Here is a 13,707-nt window from a genome sequence, read left to right as displayed (position 1 = left end):
GGGCGCAAGGGCACCAATCCCTTTCTCGACCTTCAAAAGTTGCAAGCCCAAACGACTCGTTAGGTGGTCTGCTCCAAATTCAAAATACAACACCAATCCAAGATAGATTAAAACTCAAGTCCATCGTTAGTAGATATTGTCTAGCTCGTTATACAGTTAGCCTCACGATTTTACAATCCAAAGTCCACCATCGAATATTGTTCGCTTTGGCCCGTTAAGCCATCAGCTTCAAATCCACCAACATTGAGGCCAACATCCTCGTCCAAGCTTGTAACAGGTGCCTAAGTTCGCCACTTTTGCTCATTACTCGTCAACCTCAAATCCACTCCTCTTAGGGCCAGTATGAGCTCAAGCCCATGACATATACTACTAGAGAGAGGGGACCTCTCTCCAACCGATATGAGATCTCACAATCAAAACAAGAAGGTTATTAACACGACCCTCTAACCAACTAAGCTAATAGGCCAATTCTTATTTTTATTGTGAGATCCTACATTGGTTGGAGAAGTGAACGAATCCCTCTCCCTAATAGACACATTTTAACACCGTGAGGCTGACGACGATACGTTACGAGGCAAAGTGGACAATATCTACCAACAATGGGCTTGAACTATTATAAATGGTATCAGAGCCAGACACGGGCGGTGTGTTGTTTAGGATGTTGGGCTCCGAAGATGAGTAGATTATGAGGTTCTACATTGGTGAGAGAGAGAACAAATCATTTTTTATTTGATTTAGTTTTAAAAGAAATTAACTATTTCATTAATTAAGATATAAATATATATGGACCCCTTTTATCTTAAATACCATAAATACCCTAATGTTCTTAATTGGGATTTAATTACTTTAAAAGTTCAAATGCCTATACTATGCTAATATATTATCCAATTATTTTACTTTTTATAAGTTATGCCTAATTTGTTTTTCCTCTCCATAATTAAAAAAGATGACTGATAACCAACTTTTCTTTAAATGTTAATAATAATAATAAGTACAAGTTTATTCAACACGTCATTTAAATTTAATTAAGCTTTACAAACCTTACATATCTTAACTATTACCAATAATCATTTACTTTTTTTTTTTTTTGAAAATAAATTTTTAAATACTTACTTTTCCCTATTAACCAAAAAAAAAAAAAAAAAAAAAAAAGTCAATTTAGACTAAAAATTTGAAAATAGATAAAAGTAAAATTAATAATAGTGTGAGATACCTCCTCCTCCGTTCCAGAGGAGAACAAAACATTCTTTAACCGCGTGGAAAACCTCTTCGTGGCAGATACGTTTTAAAAACCTTGAGAAAAAGCCTGGAAAGGAAATTCGAAAGAGGACAATATCCACTAGCGGTGGGGTTGAGCTCTTAAAATGGTATAAGAGCCAGCCAAACATTAGGTAGTATGCCAGTGATGACGTTGGCCCCAAAGACAGATGAATTTTGAAATCTCACATCGATTGGAGAGAGAAACGAGTGTCAGCAAGAATGATGAGCTCTAATAGAGATGAATTGTGAGATCCGACATTGATTGGAAAGAATAACAAGTGTCAACGAAGATGTTGAACTCCGAAGGGGGATGAATTATAAAATCTAATTTCGATTAGAGACAGAATCGAGTGTCAACGAGGAAGCTAGGCTCCAAAGGGAGATCGAAGGTGGGATCCTTCTCATATGTTTTATCCAAGTTGGGCCCATGGCTATATTTTGTGAAGCAAATTATTTAAAATTTGGACCCATTAAAGTTAAAAAAATCAAACAAGATCTGAAAAAAGGTTAAAAAAAAGGTGAGGAAACCACTGGACCCACTGTTTTTAGAGATGTGAAGCAAAGGCATTGTGATAAACCCTTAACCCTCCCCCCCCCCCCCCCTCTTAGTCTTAATATTCTCACTCTCTTTAATTAAATCTCTTCCACTCACTCTCTCTCTCTCTCTCTCTCTCTCTCTCTCTCTCTCTCTCCGCTGTCCGTTTCTGTCTTCTTCTTCGTCCTCAAATGCCTTCCTGATCGCCACCACCTTCAAAATCTCACAATTCAGGGCCTCTCAGTCCCCCAATTATCACTCCCTTTCGTCTCCGATTCCTGTTCTTCCTCCCAACACCCAGCAGCAGCCCATTTACGATCGATCGGAGTTTCTTCTTTTTGTTTTGTTGTCTCCTTCATCCGCCATTTCTGTGTTCAATTCTCCGTTTCCGTTTCTCGTTGAATCTCAATCCCAGTTCTTGAATCTTTGATGGAACCCGACAACAAATTCCTCAATGTGGGTCTTCTCGTGGTGGCCACTTTACTCCTCGCCAAGGTCATTTCTGCTGTTCTAAATTCCAGATCTAACAAACGGGCTCCTCCCACTGTCAAGGGCTTCCCTCTGGTTGGGGGGTTGGTCCGTTTCCTCAAGGGTCCAATCGTGATGTTGAGGAAGGAGTACCCTAAGCTTGGAGCTGTCTTCACCTTGAACTTATTGCATAAGAAAATCACTTTCCTGATTGGCCCTGAGGTTTCTGCACATTTCTTCAAGGCATCTGAGTCTGATCTTAGCCAACAGGAAGTTTACCAGTTTAATGTCCCAACTTTCGGCCCTGGCGTTGTGTTCGATGTGGATTACTCCATCCGCCAAGAACAGTTCAGATTCTTCACTGAGGCTCTCAGAGTCACCAAATTGAAAGGCTATGTGGATCAGATGGTTACAGAAGCAGAGGTCAGTATTATTACTCCCCTTCTTCAATCATCTAAATTCATAAAGGACTATATTCATTTAATGCAGCCTCTGAGAATTTTATCTCCTTAAACATCCATTTATGTATCTCTTGAAACATCTAGTTCCTGAATCTGTGTAACCTTGGGATGTGGTGGGGTGTTTGGGCAGGACTTCTTCTCTAAGTGGGGTGACAGTGGGGAGGTGGATCTCAAGTATGAATTGGAGCATCTTATCATCTTAACAGCTAGTAGATGCTTACTGGGTAGTGAGGTTCGTGATAAGCTATTCGCGGATGTATCCGCTTTGTTTCATGACCTTGACAATGGGATGCTCCCAATCAGTGTGATGTTCCCCTACCTTCCTATCCCAGCTCATCGTCGCCGTGACAGAGCCCGCAGCAAGCTTGCAGATATCTTCGCCAAAATCATAGCTTCCAGAAAAAGCAGTGGCAGTTCAGAGAATGACATGTTGCAATGTTTTATCGACTCAAAGTACAAAGATGGTCGACCAACGACAGATTCTGAGGTCACTGGTTTGCTCATAGCTGCTCTTTTTGCAGGCCAACATACTAGTTCTATTACCTCTACTTGGACTGGGGCTTATCTCCTACGCCATAAAGAGTACATGTCTGCTGTTTTAGAGGAGCAGCAAAGGCTGATGGGAAAGCATGGTGATAAGATTGATCATGATATCTTGTCTGAAATGGATAACCTCTATAGGTGCATTAAAGAAGCTCTCAGACTTCACCCTCCATTGATTATGTTGATGCGCAGTTCACATACTGATTTTAGTGTGACAACTAGAGAGGGGAAAGAATATGACATACCAAAGGGTCATATAATTGCCACATCTCCAGCTTTTGCTAATCGACTTCCTCATGTCTATAAGGATCCAGACAGGTATGATCCAGACAGGTTTGCTCCTGGGAGAGATGAAGACAAGGCGGCCGGGCCATTCTCCTACATCTCGTTCGGAGGCGGTAGGCACGGGTGCCTCGGTGAACCCTTCGCTTATCTACAGATAAAAGCAATATGGAGTCAGTTGCTAAGAAATTTCGAGTTGGAGCTAATATCTCCTTTTCCTGAAATTGATTGGAATGCCATGGTTGTGGGTGTCAAGGGGAAAGTTATGGTCAGGTACAAGAGGAGGAAGCTTTCAGTTAATTAATTGGAAGAACGTTCAAGTCTTTCTAAGCTTAACAGTATCTAATTATTGCTGTTTGTTTTCCCCCGCCTGCACCAACTTTATTTTTTCAATACTTCAACTATTTGTGCTTCTAGGAGGTTTTTATCATCGAGTTTGGCCTCAGGTCCCGTTCAGTGTTTAATCTAATTCATGTTAGTTTGTAATATCAAGTTTTGTTATTGTTGGAACCAGTTCAAATGGGTGTTTCTGCATTCTAAGTTGATTAGAAATTCCACGTTTATCCATGCCCTAAGCTAAAAATACAGGTTTGTTGCATGTTGTTCAGCTCAGAGAACATAATTCAATCAATTCACACTTCTAGGACTCTGAGTAACTCTGTCAATAAATTTTAATTTTCATTGCCATTCAGAACCAATTTGATGGATAGAACAAGATCATACTCCATTGGAAGTACCTATTTTTTTCCATCTTTCTTCATTTTTCCTGTTAAAAGAAGAGTGAGACCGAGATCATATCAGAAAACTGAGTACATTGAAAATTGTGATAATACAGACCAAGTACACCAGATTCCTCTATACATTTTTAAGGGCAATAAACTATAATACCATAGGCGAAGAATTTCACAGCTTCCTGTTAACAATTTTACCCCTGCAAAATGTAAGGAACCCAGTAAATGAGAAGGCTAATTGTGATACGACAAGTATATACCCACAAAAACCAAAAAGAAACCTTCGTGTATACTGAGCAGAATTTGGGACACGCCAACCAACCTTAGACTGATGAGTTTGGTATGACTTTCAGAAGCTCAATGTCAAACAAAAGAGTCTTGTCTATCAATCCTTGGTTCCTCAGAACAAAATCCAATGCTCGTTGGCCCTGAGAGTGTTGCAATAAAAAATTTAAAATCCTCCGTATGTATTCATGCAAATGTATATAGGTTTAGTAAGGAAAAATGAAATGTTACCGAGAACGTCGTGGGTCTTGGACCCTTTTTATTAAAGTCATTCTCAGGATATCCCAATTCTGGTGGTACTACAATCCTGCTCGGACACTAAATAGTTTAAATATCGCACATACGTTCAAGAAACAAAGAAAAAAAAGTGCACATGCATTTGGGATTTATGCACAGTTCGTTTCTTTAAAATTTATTAACAACTTGCTTTGGATCAAGTTGTACATAACTGATTCAACATGTCAGAGACCACGCAATCTTATCTCAGTAAAGAAAAACTACATCAAGCATTTTACCAATTGATAAGCTATGAATATAACCATTATTAAATTAAGCTATCCACACTAGAAAGACAAATCCAAGGTTAGGAAAAGAAAATACAGCACCTTCTAATGCCACCCAAAGCCATGCCCGCAACAGCTTCCTCAAATGCTTGAATCACCTGATATTGAGGAAGAGCTTAAATTTCCAAAGAAATAAGTCACTAAGATTTGAAGCTAAATCATAACCTGTTCACAAAAATTAGTATGACCAATGATAGCACCATGTACTTTAACAACAGCCAATTTTTTTAACATATTGAACAAACAAATAACAATTAGACTTCTCACGAAAAAGACAATAGCTATAGTTCAATTTAGCACACCAATAAATAGAATATATGTCTTGGAAACAGTAGCGTAAATTTCCGATTCATCATAATTAAGAAAGATGCATCGTTCCAAATTATAACAAATCCCTCACCTCTTGAGATCCTAACCTAAATTTGAAGAAGTCTTTGTCATCACCCTGTGCAATAATATATTAAGATTCAATTAAATGCTTGAGAACATCCTTTAACTCAAAATCTGAGAAGCCAAAGCATTGCCTACCTCGAACGAACCACCCTTTGTCTTATTTCTGGCTTCAAATATGCGGCCGTAATACCCAATTGTATAGCCATCCCAATCAACCTAAAATAAACATATAAACCTTGAAAAGGTGCAGGCAACATCAATTTTCAGTTTGGCTGCACTTCTTGTTTAATCCTCAATTGGAAAATCCCACTCAAAATGTAACATATCAAGAATAAACATATCAATTTTAAGTTTATGAGAAATATTTAATTTGAAATAAAAAAAATATAATATTAAGAATCTAGATAAGTATAACTCCATTAGGCTTTGAACAAGTAATGACAGTCGTTCAACTTGGCATATTTGATAAATAATTTCTTCCCATATTATCTTGTTATCCATAAACTGCACGATCTTACCACAACGGTATCTCCCACTTTTGGTGAGGGACCTTCCCCCATTCTCAGATCCTGCAGCCTTGTCAAGTAAAATAAACACAAATAAGATAAGTGAGAGCATGAACAGAAATATAAATGAGTATTTTACTATAACTTCGTAATGGGTGACCTTATATTGAAGACCTGATTCTGTCTCGGTATAGTCCGGATATTTCATTTTAGTCTTGCCATAGTCCTTCCCTCTAAGAGCTGGCACTGTATGTGTTCAAAAATGCCAACTGTTAACATAACCAGCTGCCTCAAACCTTATCCTTAACAAAATTTTAATCTTATCAAATATACCAAAAGGGAATGAGACGAAGACTTGACGCCAAAATATGCATCAAGGTGCATAATATCAGTAAGGATACCAGGGTAAAGTACCTACAGATTTCTATCTTATGAAAAGATGGCCATCCCAAGTATTCTAAAGAACTTAAAAAAAATGGAAAACCAAGTCTGCATCAAGATAAATGGCCGTTGCAAAAAAGAAAATGAACAGAGAATAAAAAAGTCCACTAAAAAAAGAGCCTACACTTTAACAATCACAAAAAAACCTCCACTTAGACTTTGTGCAGCCATAATGGCGTATTATTCATAGATGAATACTGTACTTTTTTAGCAACATAAATTGTTCAAATCTAATAGATAAGGAACTAACCTCTACTTCAAACTTTAGAGCATACTAAACTAGAGGATACATAGAAGATAAAAATTAACTGACAAGTAACCAGATAAAGAAAAAAGATACAGTAAATAACAAAACTTAACAAGTAAAAGAGAAAATATCAGAAAGAAATATTTCTATACTCTCAAGTCTGAACAAGCTCAAATACATTCCTCATTACAATCTTGTGCCCAGTTTCTGTCCTACAAAAATTTTCCTAACTCAGTCTTAGTTTTTTAAAGTGAAGGTTTTGTTCTCACTAAATAATAGGCTAATAGCATTATCAGATTTTTCTTTGACAAGCTGTCTAATTTCCCACACATGTTCTATCATACTGCACAAAGTAACAGCTAACAATAATAGTAATTTTGTTATAATATTATAGTTGTGTAGGACTTTAACGAGTTCCCTTTGCTGTACATCATATTTGAGATAAATGTAGTTCAATAATACCTAAGTCAAACGACCTAGAACTCTGTCCCTAGATTTGGTCTTGCTGCCACAAACTCCTCCTTGAAGTCACTAAATTTTGTAGGAAGAACGCAAGTAACTAGATATTCATCTTCTACCCCTAATTAGACTTACTCAATCAGTAATAGAAATATCAAGATTATTACCTTTACAAGGAAGAATACACGTCCCCACTATTCCTATCCCTTTCATATACTTGAACATTCTATAGAAAACATCCGTAAAACCTTTCTTTGAACTATGCGTCTATTAAATCACTATCCTAAGGCAAGAGTAATATCAAGTTTGCATGAACCAAAAAAACCAAATTACCCAGCAAGTCTCTGATAGCTTTCCATGTTTACAACTCACCTATTACACTGGTCAGTAGACTCAGACTTTTGGTTTCACTCAAATAAGAATCACCGGCCTTTAAGCTTAGCTGGATTGGGTTCAGTGTGCATCATAAAGACTAAATTTGAAGGGCGTTGTCTAGACTAACGAGTGGGACACTTCGCAAATTCATATCTGCAAATGTAGAATTTTCAACTACCAACTTAGACCATTCATTATGGAGTGATCACGAGGACCCGAGACTTTTGGTTAAAGGAAGGGGTATGTGCCAAAGGGGTGATGTTGGTGCCGTGCTGCACAAACTTTCAATATTGAAGGACTTTTTTTTATCCTAAGAGTCCAGAAGTTGTCATGGGATCAATGAGTGTGGACTGGGGAAAGTTGATCGTGAAGTTTCAAGATGTAAGGAGGTATTGATAGTAGATGATGGAAACGGAAGGATAGGGTATTATAATGGATCTTCATGCACTGCTAATGCAAACCCTGTCCCTAGACAAGTCTAGCAACAGGAATGAGGGAGTACCAGATGAAATTTTACCTATCCTACAGCAATTTTCCCATGTTCCAGCCAATGTCTGGATTTCCACCAACCTGAAGGAGGGAGTATACAGTTGTTCGACACAGGGTAGTGCGGTGCATTATTTCCTCAGTTTCAAAAAGAATGTGATAGATTTGGCTGAGGGATAGGCTTCCAAATGAGATCACTCGATCAAGTACGAGCCTATTTTCTAGTCTGTGTTGTTGGGAAAGAAGAAAATGGTAGATGGAATTTCTGTATAGATTATTGGTCTCCTCAATAAGGAAACAATCCCTGATAAGTTTCCTCATCTGATAGAAGAGGAGCTGCTGGATGAACTACATGGTGATAAGGTTGCTACAGTTAAAGAGGTGGTGAGGTTGCATGACATTTAATGGAGCTTTGTTTCTAATAAAGATAATAATTTCCAAAAAATTTACCTCATTGCTCTGGATTAATCTATTCAAGCTACGAGGAACTCAGCTACACAGTACTGCTTATCATCCTAAAAGTGGTGGATAGACAAGGCTGTCAATCAATGCTCAGAGACTTATTTGCATTGATTTTCTTGCTCCAAGCCTTCACAATGAGGATAGTTACAGAACTTCTTTTCACTTGACTTTGAAGGTTGCCCTTTAGGGGTTGTATGGCAGAGAGACACCTTCCTCATATAAGTGCTTATCTTGTTTCATTCATTGTGACTATTTCGGTTCAGACTTTGTTGTATAGCAGTTGGATGTTAATTGAAATTATAATGCAACTATCGTATGCACAACAATGGATATTGGACGCCATAGCAAGTAAAAGGTGTGATGCACAGTTCGAGGTAAAAACTATATTAACTAGGCCGTGAGACTGAATATATAAGGATAAATGTGGTAGATATGCAGCGGCCTTGTGTGTCCAATCATGCAAGAACAGTGGTCCTTGGACAGCCATATCTAAAATCAAAATCAACAACTAAAATGTGAAGGAACAGGCAACAGATAACTCAAACTACCATTGTCTCTAATTCTCAACAGAAATGAACGAGTGGTAGAGTGCAGAAAATTACTATCAGCAAACTCAGATGCCACAGCTAGTCCATCATCTGCGTTCTTCAAAAAGGCTCCAGCGAGTAGGCCAAAGGATGAGAAAACTACAGCCCTCCGATCAAATACTAGCTTGAAACATCCCTCAGTACTGTCACCTATATAAGAAATGAAACTTTGAAATCCCGAAGCCAGAAACATCAGTCGGCCGATAAAGTTCGAAATGAAATAAATACCGGAAGATGAAGAAAGATGAGAATCGTGGGGAAAGTGAACAAAATGAGGTCCGCTCCAGCTCTAAATCAAGAACAGCAAAACGGTGGAACCGGAGTGTTAAAGAGGGAAAATCCGGAAAGAAATTGAGAAAGGGAATCGTACCGTGTTGAGAGACTTCCTGAGAGTGGGGAATCTGAGAAGAGAACCAGTAGCGGAAATGGACGCCATGGCTGAACACTGAACGAAGGTCTCAACAGTAAAGCGCTCCGCGGGAAGATAACGGCCTCACGTTTGTACCAAACTGCCCCCTCCACCTTTTATCTCTAATTTATGCGCCTTTTCAATTAAATAAAAATAAAATTCAAAATACACTTGCTATTAAGATTTAAATAGAAACATTAAAATTTAATTAATATGTTTGACTTTTCAAAAAAGTCAAAATTACTTGGCTATGCAATGTGTGTCCCAAAGGACATTGACCTTGAGCATCAGGTCAAAAAGAGTGGACTCGTTAAAATTGCATTTCGCAACCACTAAACTTGTTTATGCTCGAGACTTCTCTTTTTATATAAATAAAATGGTTTATTTTGATCTCTATAGTAGATTATTTTGATCATTCTATTTTCGAAATGTACTTATATTGGTCTCTTTTCAAATTATAAATAAAGATAAACATTTTGTAAATACATGGATCAAAGTAGTATTCAAATAACTTTGTTATCGTCCCATTTTAATTTTATTTGGGTTAGATCGATGGAAAGTTCATTAATTAATTTAAGTTAAAGCTAAATCGATCCAAATTTTTTTTATACAATTATATATATATATATATTATTTAATTTATAATTTTTTATATTTTTTATATTATTTAATCTCTATCACGAATGTAATTTTTCAAATTATATATCCAAAATTTTCAATATTTAAAACAATAAATATTATATTAAACAAAACCCTAAAATTATGCCAACTTAGATTTAAAAAGTTACAATTTATTTTCTTCAAATTTTGGATTTATTCCACAAAAAACATTGGCGGGGAAAAGTAACATTATTCATATTATATTAATAATATATAATTGAAATTCATACTTTCAAAAAAAAAAAAAAAAAAAAAAAAAAAAAAAAAAAAAAAAAGAACTCCCCTTTAAAGTTATGAAAACCTTTTCCAAACTTTACAATTTAAAACGTTACAAAGAAAAAGAATAAAGAAAAATGGCGATAACAGACATATTTCTGAAGAACTGAACAGAAAAACACAACAATTTTACTGAAGGAACCCTCAAATTTTCAATCCCTAAGAACTTGCCCTAACCAACCTATATTACATTAGAAGATAAGGTCTTTGAAGACACTGAACAAAGGCATTTTACACCAAGAAAAAGGGTCCCGCCAGTTTTTATTAACTTTCTTCTCACCCATCATCGCACTTTGATTTGATTTAATGGCTCACCAATTTAAGAGAGTTGGCCTTGTCTTGCAGAGTATTCAGCAGGCTTTCAAAGCTCTTCTTGAATGAATCCACTCCTTCAACTTCAAGCTGATTCCCAACTTCATTCCAGTCGATTCCCAGCTTCTCAAGTGCACTGTATATTCCTTCCGCCTCCGATACGTTCGAATCGATGGTCCTTGACACAGTTCCATGGTCAACGAATGCTTCGAGAGCTTGGTCGGGCATGGTTGAAACCTGAGATCGAAGCGTTACAATTTGGATAATGAAAGAGAATGCGTGTTTGATCAATTTGATAGATGAGATATGTGATGTTAGTCACTTACAGTGTCGGGTCCAATGAGTGGGGCAACGTATAAGGTGTCGGGGTATGCCGGGTTCTTAACGCTTGTAGATGCCCAGAGCAACCTTTGCTTCTTTGCTCCCTTCTTCACGAGAGCCTCCCATCTTGGGCCTGAGAACTTCTTCTGGTAGAGCTGATAAGCAAGGGCGGCTTGAGCGACTGCAGCCTAAAATATTCATCATTTCATATATCAGTCAGATAACCTTCACAGTAAGTTTGCATATGTGAAAAAAATTAAGCTCTGGAAACAATGATGCAGTTACCTTTCCTCGCAGATCGAGGGCCTCTGGCGTTCCAATTTTCTCAAGCAATTTGTCGACAAGGGTGTCAACCCGACTTACAAAGAAGGAAGCAACACTTGTGACTCTAGAAAGGTCGCTTAGACCTGAGGCTTCAAGTCCATCCAAGTAAGCATCAATGACAGCCTCATATCGAGCAATGGAGAATATGAGCTGTACAGAGAATCATGAAACGAATGTTAGGCTACCAATTCCCGGAGGTTGCAACAAGACTAAAATTCTAATTTGAATGCCAATGGTCAATGCAGTGATGATAAACGCATCGAAGTATGCAACAGTCATCATAAAAAGAACCAAGGATACATAGAGAAAGAACTTACAGTCACATTGACACTTATGCCATTAGCAATAGTATCCCTAATTGATGGGATGCAAGCAGCAGTAGCAGGGATCTTGATGTACACATTTGGGCGGCTAACGACTTTGTGGAGCCACTTAGCAGCCTCAACGGTTCCTTCAGTATCATCAGCAAGCATTGGAGACACTTCAACTGAAACATAGCCATCACCACCATCCGTTTGATCATAGATAGGCTCAAAAAGTTTGCATGCATCTTGAATATCTTTCACCACAAGTTCCCAATATGCACTTTCAATATCTTTTCCCGACTGAACAAGTTCTCTGAAAATTTCACGAACAAGATCACCATCCATTCGTAGTGTACTAAAGTCAGAAAGATTCAGACAACTCTTGTTATAACAAAAATACCTGAATTGGTCATTATAAGCATTTGAAGATGAAATTGCTTTCTGGAAAATCTGTTCGACAATAAAAGCAAAGAGTTAACGTTATTTGTCCATTAGACCACAAGAAAATGGAATGCTGGACACAAAATTACATAATCATATTGTTTATTTTCATGAAAAGTATAGGATCTGAGTACTTACTGCTGGGTTGCTAGTTACACCTCTGACACCCTTGGAAATAAGGGGAAGCAAGTCGGTGACCGGGCGGCAGAGGTTATCATACCATGGAGACTGGCCTTCCTTTTCATAGAGATCATGAAGCACCGTTCTCTTAATTGGGATTCCATTTCCATCCCCTTGGGAACACCTAACACTGTAATAATAACATGAAATTCATACTATCACATTAGTTACCAAACAAGCATAGCATAAACATATGTTCAACATGGATAATCCTACAAAGGTTGGTGTGTGGCTATTCAATGCATCTTGAACATTCAGACAGACACCGGGAGCACGGATTGTCCACAGATCGCTTAGAACAATCCCAGAGCAATTTATACAGCATTAATGCAAACGAACTAATCATTATAAATTAGAAAAACTAAAGGTTTCTTTTCATCTTCAAAGTCAACACCGAATCCCTGTTATCAGAAACTTCCGAGTACTTGAATGAGTTCCAAAATGAAATACATCACTGCTTATGTCTCTTAAATTATTATCATGTCCAAGAATTAAGCACTGAACCGCAGTAAGAAACTAACTAGAAATCCAACTTTGATTAGAATCTGGGAAAAAATACAATAGTAACTCAGAGGCAACTTATATATCAAAGGATCAAACAATCCTATTCTATGCTAGATTGATCAATTTGAAAAGCAAACCAACAACTCAAAACGATAACACACTAAGATCTAAGAATCCGCAAATATCTACAGATCCTACTAATGCAGTTCTACAGCACCACTGTTTCAAACAGCAAGAAATGAATCATCCGAGAAAAGAAAGAACACGAAATTGAAACAAGATAGTAAATAACTCATCGCCACAAAAACAAAACCGAAGCAGAAGCGGACAAAAACATAAACATCAAACAGATCATCCCAGAATGAAAAAAAAAAAAAAAAAAAAATCACCAAACCACCGATCAAAATCACACGAACGCATAAAAAAAGAAACGTACACCAAGGAGCCCCTCAGATCGGAGCCTCTCCGAACGGACAATCTAGACGCAGAGACCTTGATGAAGAAATCGGAAGAGGGGCGGAAGGCGATGAAGGACTTGGAGGAGATAGAAGATCGAGGGTTAACAGAAGAGGATAGAGAAGGTGCAGAGATGGAAGTGGAGAGGTTGGAAATGGAAGCCATGCGAGCGAGAGAACGAAGGAAGAGCCGCCAAGGCGAGGGAGAAGAAGGTTGGTGGAGTAGGTGGGTTCGCCCAAAGAAGGAAGACTCGTAATAAACGATGAAAAGGGTACAGGGTTTTAAGCTCTGAAAATAAATAATTTATTTATTTTTTTTAAGAAAAGGAACAGATAAAGATTAAAAAAAAAATATATATATATTCGGTTTTGAGTTTTTCTTTTGTGGCGGTCGGTAGGTGACAACCAACTCCCCCAATTTTATTTAAATTTAGTT

At 37.6% G+C, this 13,707-nt stretch overlaps 3 protein-coding genes across 4 annotated transcripts; 1 reads left to right on the top strand and 2 right to left on the bottom strand.

The window, feature by feature from the left end:
• The first annotated feature begins 1,927 nt into the window (after positions 1-1,927).
• On the top strand, positions 1,928-4,062 carry LOC111790760 (sterol 14-demethylase-like). The gene is made up of 2 exons (XM_023671801.2): positions 1,928-2,686; positions 2,855-4,062. The coding sequence occupies exons 1-2, from the start codon at positions 2,225-2,227 to the stop codon at positions 3,851-3,853; spliced, it is 1,461 nt and encodes a 486-aa protein (XP_023527569.1). The 5' UTR covers positions 1,928-2,224; the 3' UTR covers positions 3,854-4,062.
• Positions 4,063-4,344: 282 nt separating this feature from the next.
• On the bottom strand, positions 4,345-9,615 carry LOC111790761 (peptidyl-prolyl cis-trans isomerase FKBP19, chloroplastic). 2 transcript variants are annotated; one of them, XM_023671803.2, is made up of 11 exons: positions 9,455-9,615; positions 9,313-9,373; positions 9,100-9,234; positions 6,188-6,273; positions 6,040-6,090; positions 5,657-5,737; positions 5,529-5,573; positions 5,171-5,226; positions 4,797-4,872; positions 4,562-4,708; positions 4,345-4,480 (listed from the first exon to the last, which is right to left on the bottom strand). In XM_023671803.2, the coding sequence occupies exons 1-10, from the start codon at positions 9,518-9,520 to the stop codon at positions 4,604-4,606; spliced, it is 762 nt and encodes a 253-aa protein (XP_023527571.1). In that variant the 5' UTR covers positions 9,521-9,615; the 3' UTR covers positions 4,345-4,480; positions 4,562-4,603. The 2 variants fall into 2 exon arrangements, with proteins under 2 accessions (XP_023527571.1, XP_023527570.1); XM_023671802.2 differs by having other exon boundaries at positions 4,603-4,708.
• Positions 9,616-10,536: 921 nt separating this feature from the next.
• On the bottom strand, positions 10,537-13,540 carry LOC111791070 (uncharacterized). The gene is made up of 7 exons (XM_023672259.2): positions 13,253-13,540; positions 12,271-12,442; positions 12,092-12,141; positions 11,704-12,004; positions 11,348-11,536; positions 11,068-11,250; positions 10,537-10,978 (listed from the first exon to the last, which is right to left on the bottom strand). Exons 1-7 carry the CDS (start codon positions 13,435-13,437, stop codon positions 10,733-10,735), a joined length of 1,326 nt encoding a protein of 441 aa, XP_023528027.1. The 5' UTR covers positions 13,438-13,540; the 3' UTR covers positions 10,537-10,732.
• Positions 13,541-13,707: the final 167 nt, after the last annotated feature.

This window comes from Cucurbita pepo, chromosome 3 (assembly GCF_057944985.1).
Source record: "Cucurbita pepo subsp. pepo isolate OVF chromosome 3, ASM5794498v1, whole genome shotgun sequence".
NCBI lineage: Eukaryota > Viridiplantae > Streptophyta > Magnoliopsida > Cucurbitales > Cucurbitaceae > Cucurbita > Cucurbita pepo.
Note: the sequence above shows the minus strand (reverse complement) of the source record. Positions and strands in the feature narration are given on the sequence as shown.

What these genes read in the sequence shown, in the direction of transcription:
- LOC111790760 (XM_023671801.2), top strand. Translation starts at nt 2,225, where the DNA reads ATGGAACCCGACAACAAATTCCTCAATGTGGGTCTTCTCGTGGTGGCC. An exon ending in AGATGGTTACAGAAGCAGAG is followed by an intron (nt 2,687 to 2,854) that starts GTCAGTATTATT and finishes GTGTTTGGGCAG; the next exon opens with GACTTCTTCTCTAAGTGGGG.
- LOC111790761 (XM_023671803.2), bottom strand. Translation starts at nt 9,520, where the DNA reads ATGGCGTCCATTTCCGCTACTGGTTCTCTTCTCAGATTCCCCACTCTC. An exon ending in TTAGGTTAGGATCTCAAGAG is followed by an intron (nt 5,227 to 5,528) that starts GTGAGGGATTTG and finishes CCTCAATATCAG; the next exon opens with GTGATTCAAGCATTTGAGGA. An exon ending in CAAGACCCACGACGTTCTCG is followed by an intron (nt 4,709 to 4,796) that starts GTAACATTTCAT and finishes CAACACTCTCAG; the next exon opens with GGCCAACGAGCATTGGATTT.
- LOC111791070 (XM_023672259.2), bottom strand. Translation starts at nt 13,437, where the DNA reads ATGGCTTCCATTTCCAACCTCTCCACTTCCATCTCTGCACCTTCTCTA. An exon ending in GCATAAGTGTCAATGTGACT is followed by an intron (nt 11,537 to 11,703) that starts GTAAGTTCTTTC and finishes TTCTCTGTACAG; the next exon opens with CTCATATTCTCCATTGCTCG. An exon ending in CCCTCGATCTGCGAGGAAAG is followed by an intron (nt 11,251 to 11,347) that starts GTAACTGCATCA and finishes TGAATATTTTAG; the next exon opens with GCTGCAGTCGCTCAAGCCGC.